This window comes from Centropristis striata, chromosome 21 (genome assembly GCF_030273125.1).
Source record: "Centropristis striata isolate RG_2023a ecotype Rhode Island chromosome 21, C.striata_1.0, whole genome shotgun sequence".
NCBI classification, from domain to species: domain Eukaryota; kingdom Metazoa; phylum Chordata; class Actinopteri; order Perciformes; family Serranidae; genus Centropristis; species Centropristis striata.
In genome coordinates this window covers 767,318-777,854 of record NC_081537.1, presented here as the reverse complement: position 1 = coordinate 777,854, position 10,537 = coordinate 767,318, and the positions used below count along the sequence as shown (strand labels likewise).

The 10,537-nt window shown below is 35.8% G+C and overlaps 1 protein-coding gene across 1 annotated transcript; it reads left to right on the top strand.

Annotated features, from left to right (window-relative positions):
• Positions 1–6,015: 6,015 nt before the first annotated feature.
• Positions 6,016–9,512, top strand: LOC131958945 (parvalbumin-like EF-hand-containing protein). The gene is made up of 4 exons (XM_059324017.1): positions 6,016–6,121; positions 7,228–7,363; positions 8,794–8,909; positions 9,469–9,512. Exons 1-4 carry the CDS (start codon positions 6,016–6,018, stop codon positions 9,510–9,512), a joined length of 402 nt encoding a protein of 133 aa, XP_059180000.1.
• Positions 9,513–10,537: the final 1,025 nt, after the last annotated feature.

The following is a 10,537-nucleotide window of genomic DNA, read 5'->3' as shown; positions in this document are numbered from 1 at the left end:
TTCTCCTCCTCTCTGCTCATTTACTTCCTCCTTTCCTCCTTTCCTTCTTTACTTCCTTTTTTACTTCCTTATTTACTTCCTCCTTTCCTTCTTTACTTCCTTTTTTACTTCCTTCTTTACTTCCTTTTTTACTTCCTCCTTTCCTTCTTTACTTCCTTTTTTACTTCCTTCTTTACTTCCTCCTTTACTTCCTTTTTACTTCCTTCTTTACTTACTTTCTTTACTTCCTTCTTTACTTCCTTTCTTTACTTCCTTCTTTACTTCCTTCTTTACTTCCTTTTTTACTTCCTCCTTTCCTTCTTTACTTCCTTTTTTACTTCCTTCTTTACTTCCTCCTTTCCCTCTTTACTTCCTCCTTTCCTTCTTTCCTTCCTTCTTTACTTCCTTTTTTACTTCCTTTTTTACTTCCTCCTTTCCTTCTTTACTTCCTTCTTTACTTCCTTTTTTACTTCCTTCTTTACTTCCTCCTTTCCTTCTTTACTTCCTTTTTTTGGTCTTTTTTGTGTCTTTTTGTGTCTTTTTTGTGTCTTTTTTTGCGTCTTTTTTGTGTCTTTTTTGGTGTCTTTTTTTTGTCGTTTTTTGTTAAACAAGCCACCCATCCTGCGGGTGAGATTGACCCAGTGTGTAGTTAGTCCAATAGCTTTGTTAAAAACTACCCAGAATGCTCTAGTTGCCTCAGAAGCATGTAAAACATAATAACTAGTGTTGAGGATCAGCTGGTGAGATATTAATGAAACCTTGCTGCAGTCAGGAACGACTTGTATAACTCACAACTGTTGCTGTACTGCAGGAATATTCCTGATGCACACAGTGAATAACTTCCAAGGCTGTCCTCCAGTTCAACCCTTCTATCAGACTAATGAGGCTCTGGTCCCAGTACAGACCACAGGCTGAGACAGCTGCAAGGCCACTGGTGGCTTCATCTCCCACTATATAAGAGACAGAGAGGGGGAGGAACCAGTAGACCAGTAGACCAGTAGACCAGTAGACCAGGAAGCCTCCAGTCTGGTAAGTAGAGCTGGACAGGATGTGTTGACATTAGGTGGGAAATTAACTCTTAAAACCAGATAAATTAAAGCTGCCAGCAGTGATGAACTGGCCCAGCAGAGTGACCTGATGATTATTAGTTAGGAAACAAATAATCATCAGGTCACTCTGCTCCATAAAAACACGTTTTGTGTCTTTTTTTGGTCTTTTTTGTGTCTTTTTTTGTGTCTTTTGTGTCTTATTTGTGTCTTTTTGTATCTTTTTGTGTGTCTTTTTTATATTTTTGTGTCTTATTTGTGTCTTTTTTTGTGTCTTTTTTGTGTCTTTTTTGTGTCTTATTTGTGTCTTTTTGTGTGTCTTTTTTATATTTTTGTGTCTTATTTGTGTCTTTTTTTGGTCTTTTTTTGTGTCTTTCTGTTGTCTTTTTTGTGTCTTTTTTTGTGTCTTTTTTGTGTCTTATTTGTGTCTTTTTGTGTCTTTTTGTGTGTCTTTTTTATATTTTTGTGTCTTATTTGTGTCTTTTTTTGTGTCTTTTTGTGTCTTATTTGTGTCTTTTTGTGTCTTTTTGTGTCTTTTTGTGTGTCTTTTTTATATTTTTGTGTCTTATTTGTGTCTTTTTTTGTGTCTTTTTGTGTCTTATTTGTGTCTTTTTGTGTCTTTTTGTGTGTCTTTTTTATATTTTTGTGTCTTATTTGTGTCTTTTTTTGGTCTTTGTGTGTTTTTTGGTCTTTTTTGTGTCTCTTTTGTGTCTTTTTGTGTTTATATATATACACAAAAAAGACCAAAAAAAGAAACATATATATTCTTTAGAAGTGCGCATGTTACATATACATATATATATATATATTAATTTTTACTTTAATTATTGCTAAAATTGCATATGGTTCAATATTTTTATATATATTTTTATTTTTTTCATTGTTTTTGTGTGAAGCACGTTGAATTGCTTTGGTCTTTTTTGTGTCTTTGTGTGTTTTTGTGTGTTTTTTGGTCTTTTTTGTGTCTTTTTGTGTCTTTTTGTACGTCTTTTTTATATTTTTGTGTCTTATTTGTGTCTTTTTTTGGGTCTTTCTGTTGTCTTTTTTGTGACTTTTTGTGTTTTGTCTATTTGTGTCCTTATTGTGTCTTTTCTTGGTCTTTTTGTGTATTTTTTTGTCTTTTTTGTGTCTTTATTGCGTCTTTTTTCGGTCATTTTGTGTCCAAAAGAGATTAAAAAAAAAATTAATTCTAAAAAAGGCCACTGGTGGCTTCCTCCTTCCCGTATATAGAGTCAGACGGAGAGGGGGAGGGTCTGTACCAGGAACCTTCCAGTAGGTGATAGATCTGGTAACTGGCCTCTAACAGTTAATGATTTCCAATATTGTTTCAGAGCTGCTTCTCCTGATGTCAGACTCATTTTCTCTCTTGCTATAATAATTTAAATATAAGGTTTGTAAACAAGCTGTGGGCTCTCTGACCCTTTTCACCTATAGAACCTGAAACCAGCAGGTTGTTGTTTGATCTTGTGTGTCTGTTTAACCTCCGGCAAGAGAAATAATAAGCTCACGTTCATCTTGATAAGAAGGTTCTTGAAGTGCAAATGATGGTGAAACACTGTGAGAGTAGAGGAGAAGATGATGAAACTCTCTCTGAAACACAGTAATGTTCAGCTCTGCTGCATCCTGCAGGATGTTTACGCTCTAATATCAACCTGCAGGCTCAGAAATACATCATTTCCAGCTGTAAATCTAGTTTTTTTAGGGTCAGTAACTTATTGCAGTCACTCATCTGACTGCAGTTAGTTACTTTACAATATGACTGTCTGTATAAAGCAGGGGTCTCAAACTAAAATTACCTGGGGGCCGCAGGAGGCAGTATCACAATGACCAAAAAAAGACACAAAATGACTGAAAAAACACTAAATTGCTTTAAAAAAAGACAAAATGACCAAAAGAAGACACAAAATTACCCAAAAAATACAGAAAATTACAAAAAAAGTCACAAAATTATTAGAAAAAGACACAAATTTACCAAAAAGACACAAAACTACTAAAAAAAGACACAAAATCACTAAAAAAGACACAAAATTACTAAAAAAAAGACACAAAATGACCAAAAAAGACACAAAATCACTATAAAAGACAAAACAATTAAAAAATATATATGTTTGTGTCTTCATAAAACAATTTTGTGTCTTAAATAATTGTGTGTCTTTTTGGGTAATTTTTTGTCTTTAAGTAATTTTGTGTTTTTTTTGTACTTTTGTGTCTTTTTCTAATAATTTTGTGTCTTTTTTTAGTAATTTTGTGTATTTTTGTGTCTTTTTGGCCATGTTTTGTCTTTTTTTGTAATTTTGTGTCTTTTTCTAATAATTTTGTGTCTTTTTTCGGTCATTTTGTGTCTTTTTTGGTCATTTTGTGTCTTTTATAAGTAATTCATTTTTTTCCTGTCATTTTGTATCTTTTTTTTAATAATTGTGTTGGCTTTTTTGTCATTTTGGAACTGCCTCCAGCGGCCCCAGGTAATTTGACTTTGAGACCCCTGCTTTGTAGTGAAGAAGACGTAGAAAGTTACAAATGTAATTATTTTCCACCACTGGTTAAACTTCACTGAGTTATACTTCCACCAGAATAACCACAGAAACACAACCAGGCTTTATAAAACAGATGTTTGTCTCTGAGATCTCAGCACTGACAGACGTTATTTAGACGACGACCCAAAATATCCTGAGTGATGATGAGTCACAGCAATGACTCATCACTCTACCAGGTAATGAGGTGTTTTCATTTGGAACGATGCCAGTGATGATGATTAACAAGCTTCTGAGTCTGCCAAGACAGAATAAGAATAAAATGCTGGAGGTTCAGTCATGATGAAGAGGTAGATATTAAAAAATCACCTCACACAACGTCAGCAGTGGAGGAAAAACATTCAAAAACAAAAAAAAACAGTGGAATTATGAGTCAATCTAGGGGCGTGCCATATCATATGGTTCACGATAATACCAGTATATTATTTAGAGGAGCAAAAAAAATGCATATTGTGATAATTGCAACATTCCTACTTCTTGACATAGTGGCGTAAGGGTTTCCATTAATGACTGACTGTTTTTTTGTTTGTTTTTTTATTTCTGGCTGCCAAACTTTATGTTAGGACTTAATGTTTTATTACAATGCTGTCATCTTTTGTTGGTTATCGTTTAAACTTCAAGGTATCACAAATGAATAACACATTTGATTCTATATCATTGTTTGTTTTTTTTGGGAATCTCCGTGCTGTGGTTTAGGCCATCCGATAAAGTTTTTGCACATTTGAAGTCGCTGAAATCTGAATATTTTTGCAAGAAATGTATGTTGAAGCCACTCAGCATAGAAAACTCTACAATTCTACAATGTCATGTAGTGCAGTGGGAAATCTTATGAGACAACAAGAGTTTCTAGAAAGAAGACAGATACAATATTCAAGATACACAAACAGGTCCTTGGTCCGAACAGCAACTGCATAGTTTTCCTATTTCTGTTACTATTATACCTAATGTTCGTGTTTAAAGTATCATGCTTTCCTGTTATTGTTCCAAATGGTGCAGTGGGATTCCCTAAATCAGAGCTGCTCTGATCTTAATCAAGCAGGAGTTTCCTGTAAAGAGACTGAGACTGTTGGTCAGATTTATGTGTGTTTGTCAAACCATATGTGATGCATATTTAAAGTGCTATATGTTTGATATTTTAATACATCTTCAAATTAATTCACAGCAGTAGCAGACGCTTTTATCCAAAGCGACGTACAAATGAGAGTTAATACAACACAAGCAAGGATGAAGTCAAGAAACAAAGCAAGAGTCAGAGCCGAGGTTCAGTTTGAGTCCATCACGACGTCAGAGCTTTTAGGTCTGATCATTTCATCTGAAGATCAAGAGTGAAGGTGTTCAGTAAAGAGTTGGTCTTCAGTCTCTTCTTAAAGATTGATCAGGACTCAGTAGACCGGATGGAGTTTGGAAGGTTGTTCCACCACCTATAGGGTTCTACAGAGGAGAAGAGTCTGGTTGGAGACGTGGAGGCCTTCAGCCAGACGTCTTCCACTGGAAGAGCGTAGTGGACGGGAGGGTTTGTGGATCTGAATAAAGTAGTTTAGATATATAGGAGCTGTGCCCATTGCTATTTTGTAGACAGAGACAAGACTTTAATGTGATGCTGCTGAGACCAGAAGCCAGAGAGAGAGATGAGGACTGACATGAGCTCTCCTGGGCTGGTTGAAGATGTTCTGGATCATCTTTAGAGGCTTGGTGGTGCAGCAGGAAGACCTGCCAGTAGAGAGTTACAGTAGTCTAAACGTGATAACATGAGAGCCTGAACCAGGAGTTGTGTGGATTCCTCGGTCAGATAGGGTCTGATTTTCCTGAAGATCTGGCAATTGAGGACACATGAACCTTGAAGATCAGTTCGTTATCAATCAAGACAACCAGGTTCCCTGCAGAGCTTGTGGGTACAAGTTGATGGATCCAAGCTGAAGATTGATAGGCTCATATAAGGTCGGACGGGGTGGGATGACAAGGAGCTCCGTCTTTAGGAGGTTGAGCTGAAGGTTTGTTCTGTCATCATGTGGAGATATCAGCTAGACCAGCAGAGATACGAGCCGAGACTGAGGGGTCGTTTGTTGGAAAGGACAGTATCATCGGCGTAATAACGGTGTGAGAAGCCATGATTGAGGATGATTGAGCCAAGTGAGGTGGTTGAGTTAAATTGAGGATAGAATGGGACCTAGTACTGATCCCTGAGGCACCCCAGTGGAAAGGTTTTGTAGTTTGGTCACTTATTCCTTCCAAGATACTCTAAAAGATCTCCCTGATAGGTAGGACTGGAACCATCGGAGGGCAGAACCCAAGAGAGTCCAAGGCTGCAGAGACGTCCAGCTGCAAAATCTCCCAAAGTGAATTATCATTCAAATATGTGCTTAGTGACATGAAGTCACGTACTTGAGTCTTGTCTTTAGTTGTTGTTTATTGTCTGTTTGTTTGTCTCCTGGTCTCAGGTATCAGGACACCTTGAGGACATGGAGGAAGACTTCCGTCCTCAGGTGAAGAAGGTGGCGGTGGCCATGGGGGCTTCACTCTCAGACATCGACATCGACCGGATGCCTCGAGGGATCAGAGCGCAGGGTGACACTGTGTGTTAGAGCGGGGATGTGGATTTGGGCTGGCAGTGATGCTTTAACTCTATGGGTTAATTTTGTGTCTTTTTTAGTCATTTTGTGTCTTTTTTTAGTCTTTTTATGTCTTTTTTGGTCATTTTGTGTCTTTGTTGGTAATTTTTTAGTCATTTTGTGTCTTTTTGTGTCTTTCTTTAGTCATTTTTTGTCTTTGTTGGTCATTTTGTGTCTTTTTTTAGTCATTTTGTGTCTTTTTTTGTCATTTTTTAGTCATTTTGTGTCTTTTTTGGTCATTTTTTAGTCATTTTGTGTCTTTTTTTGTCATGTTGTGTCTTTTTTTGTCTTTTTTGGTCATTTTTTAGTCATTTTGTGTCTTTTTCGTCATTTTGTGTCTTTTTTTGTCATTTTGTGTATTTTTTGGTAATTTTTTAGTGATTTTGTGTCTTTTTTTAATCATTTTGTGTCTTTTTGTGTCTTTCTTTAGTCATTTTGCCTCGGGGGATGAGAACGCAGGGTGACACTGTGTGTTAGAGCGTACATGTGGATTTGAGGGTGGCATTGATGCATTAACTCTCTGGAGTCACCAATCACACTAACATTATCAAATCATATGACTTCTTCATGATGTCATGGCGTAAAAACGAAGCAATGTGTTTCCATCAACTTCCCTCTAAAATACAGGCTGTAAACTCCATGAGGACAGTTTTTATTTAATGATGATAGGCTGAGTAAAACCAGAGATAAGGTCAAATAGATTTAGTATAAAATATAGAACTAGATGTTCTCCTCATTTTACCTCATTTTATATGCAACTTGTGTCCACATTTGCAACATTTTGTTGTGTTTCTTTGGGTTCTAAATGTTGATCCAGTAAGTCAAAGTGAAACAATAATGATCAGGTGATAAAGGTGAGGTTGTGCTGATAAAACTAAGATACCAACATGATGTGGTAAACATTGATTTAAGTGTTTTATAGCACAATGAAAAAGATTAAAAAAGGGACAAAACAGCCCCAAACCCAGAAAAATGATGCAGTATGATGTTTGATGAGGTGTCCACATGTGAGTCATGGTGATGATGTCATCGTCTGACATCATCTGTGGTGACTCTCTGCAGGAAACTTCAACTACAGCAGCTTTCTGGAGTACATGAGGCAGTTCAAGACGTCGGAGCAGAAAGAGAAGGCCATCAAAGAGGCTTTCATGATGCTGGACAGAGACGGCAGCGGATACATCGAGTGGAACGAGATCAAGTATGAACTCTACTCTACCTTAAAGAACAATCCAAAATAAGATCAACACCAACAAGGTGTCTCAATGGAAATATACAGTTTCATTTTTTTGAAATGTTTTCAAACAGTAGGTCACTGTAGTTTTTATTAAATCACATTTTATAACAAGAGGAAATAGTCAGTTTGTTGTAGACTATGCTCAGAGGTGGATTAATCCACATTCGGTGCTCTAAGGAGTGTTTGGTGCAACCAGGCGGCAATCTCCGTGTCTGAGCATGGAGGCCAACCAGGAAGTGCCTTAAACCTGCAATATACCGAAAATTCCAGCAGGGGGCGCTAAGTTTGGCGGCAAAAAAAATCTGCCCATTCATTTCAGTGCAAAATTTGAAAACTTCTCACTTGATTTATTAGCTCAGAAATGTTTTTCAGGACAACACTATGGTCTCAATCACTAGTAAAAAATCATCTTCAAGACAATCTGATGTTAATAGTGTAAATCAGGGGTCTCAAACTCAAATTACCTGGGGGCCGCTGGAGGCAGTATCAAAATGACCAAAAAAAGACACTAAATTACTAAGAAAAAGACACAAAATGACAGAAAAAAAACGAAATTACTTTAAAAAGACACTAAATGACCAAAAAAAGACACAAAATTACAAAGAAAAAGACACAAAATTACAGAAAAAACTAAATTACTTACAAAAGATACAAAATGACCAAGACAAAATGACCTAATGAATACACAAAATTACTTAAAAAGACACAAAATTACTTGAAAAAGACACAAAATTACCAAAAAGACACAAAATTACTAAAAAAAAAAAGACACAAAATTACCAAAAAGACACAAAATTACCAAAAAAAAACCCTCTCTTTTTGTTAACGCCGTCATAGAAACAAGTGAAACAAAGCTCCAGCTTGAGCAATAAAGGGACCTTCCACACACAACACGGTATAGTGCCATTTAAATAAAACTCACGTTAAACTTACATATCAAGGTGAGGGCCACAAAATATCGTCTCGAGGGCCCCAGTTGGCCCGCGGGCCGCGAGTTTGAGACCCATGGTGTAAATAATGGCCCCATTTAGAAGAAAATAGCTGATAAAGAATCGTATGATTTGGGGCGGGGCTACCTTTGATTGACAGGTCACTAACAAGGTGAGCCGTCATCAGGAGAGAAGCAGAACAATGCGTATCCACGGCAACGAGTCAATAAAGTTATACATAATTTTATACAGATAGAAAAGAGGACGTTTACCGATTTGGTCTTCAGGTAATTAGAGTTTGAGACCCCTGCTCTAGGTAAAAAAAATAAACTGCAGTCTGTGTGGCTCATTAATGTGTTTTTGTTAGTATTTTGACAAAAATGGAGCGAACGGCACGGAGGAAGGATGTACAGTATAGGCCCTGATATACTTATTAGTTTTGATATTTTCCGGCTCGTCTTCCAGGTTGATCCTGTCCACTGTACCGTCTGGAACCTCCTCAGCTCCTCTGTGTGATGAGGAGGTGGAGGCCCTGATCCAGGCTGGAGACACTGATGGAGACGGACGCATCGACTACAGAGGTGACGGCTCGTTTTACACGCTTCACTAGTGATGGGACAACCAAGCCTCCTGAAGCTTCTCCTTTATTTTATTAAAAAAAAAAAGACACAAAATGACTGAAAAAACACTAAATTATTTTAAAAAGACACAAAATTACCCTAAAATACACAGACTTATTAAAAAAAACACACAAAATGACCAAAAACAGACACAAAATTACAAAAAAAGACACAAAATTACCAATAAAGACATATTAAGTCATAAAACCAGATAGATGAAATAGATTTCATATCAACCAAAAAGGTTTACGGATGAAAAAAGTTGACAAAGACCAAAACGAAGGACATTTACACCATAATTTTAGTTAGTTTTGGTTAGTTTTGTAACCACAAAATACAGTTTCAGTTAGTTATCGTTTTTATAAAAACTCTAGTTTTTATTTTTATTTCAGTTAACGAAAATGTTTTTTCAATTCCAGTTTTCTTTATTTCTTGAACTATAATAACCTTGATAGTTGTATATATAATGACAATAAATTCTATTCTATTTGATTTGATTTGCTGTTTGTCTCTCCTGCAGAGTTCTCAGACATGGTGAAGATGGAGAAGAAACCCAGGAAGTAGAAATTAATCTGGTTCATCTGTTAATCCAGAGTTTGACAAGTGAAGGAGAGTAAAAACTACAGAAGAAGAGAAAGAAATATCATCTAACTAACGTCTTCCTCTGATGTTGGAGTATTGTTATCAATATTTTTTCGAATGAAAAAACAAAAAGGATTGCGTTAATGTTGGTTTGTACAAGTTGTTTAAATCATGATGGCTTTATTCTCTGACTGTTTTACCTCAATCTGAGTCTGTTTCTGCTTCAGAGAGTGTTTGTTAGTGTGTGTAAACTCTATTTCATCACCAAAACACTACAGTGATATTAAACAGGAACACAGATAGAAACCCAGGAATCTGTCTTCACCTCTGCTTCCATTATTTCCAAATAATTAACTTGAGATGTAATTATTATATTGATTGGTGCTGATTAAAGAGGAACTCCAATATATATATATATATTTTTTTATTGCATTCATAATAAAAGGTTCTTGTTGGCATGTCGTGTAAATAAAACCACACATTTGTTAATATTTTTGAAACAATCATGAAAAATATGATTTAATTTCCATTTCAAAATACTTTATTTGTCCCCGAGGGTCAATTAAAAATCAAGCAACAGATATGACAACAAGACTTTCAAAAAAAGGGTCTCAATTTAAACAGCAGCAGGCCTCTGAGATTGTTGTTTTATATTTATTTTCCTTCATTTGATCATTTGTTATGTTTTATTTATTTATATTACTTTATTATTTACTATATTTGATATTGTTTTTGATTTTACATTTCCTTTACATATTATTTCATTATTTATTTTATTGAGTTTAAAGTTTTAAATGCCCTAAACAGGGATTTATTTACAGGTGAATTGCGCCCTCTGCTGGTTAAAGTCTGTATTGCAGCTGCATTATTTCAGTTTAAAGGGATTTTAACTGTAATGCTTCACAGAGTAACTCTGCCCCCTTCTGGTCAAGGTTTGTATTGCACCACTTTTTTTTTTTTTTTTACATTTTTTCATCCTGAATTGAACTTATTTGTTAGATTTATAC

What these genes read in the sequence shown, in the direction of transcription:
- LOC131958945 (XM_059324017.1), top strand. Translation starts at nt 6,016, where the DNA reads ATGGAGGAAGACTTCCGTCCTCAGGTGAAGAAGGTGGCGGTGGCCATG. An exon ending in TCGAGGGATCAGAGCGCAGG is followed by an intron (nt 6,122 to 7,227) that starts GTGACACTGTGT and finishes GACTCTCTGCAG; the next exon opens with GAAACTTCAACTACAGCAGC. An exon ending in ATCGAGTGGAACGAGATCAA is followed by an intron (nt 7,364 to 8,793) that starts GTATGAACTCTA and finishes CTCGTCTTCCAG; the next exon opens with GTTGATCCTGTCCACTGTAC.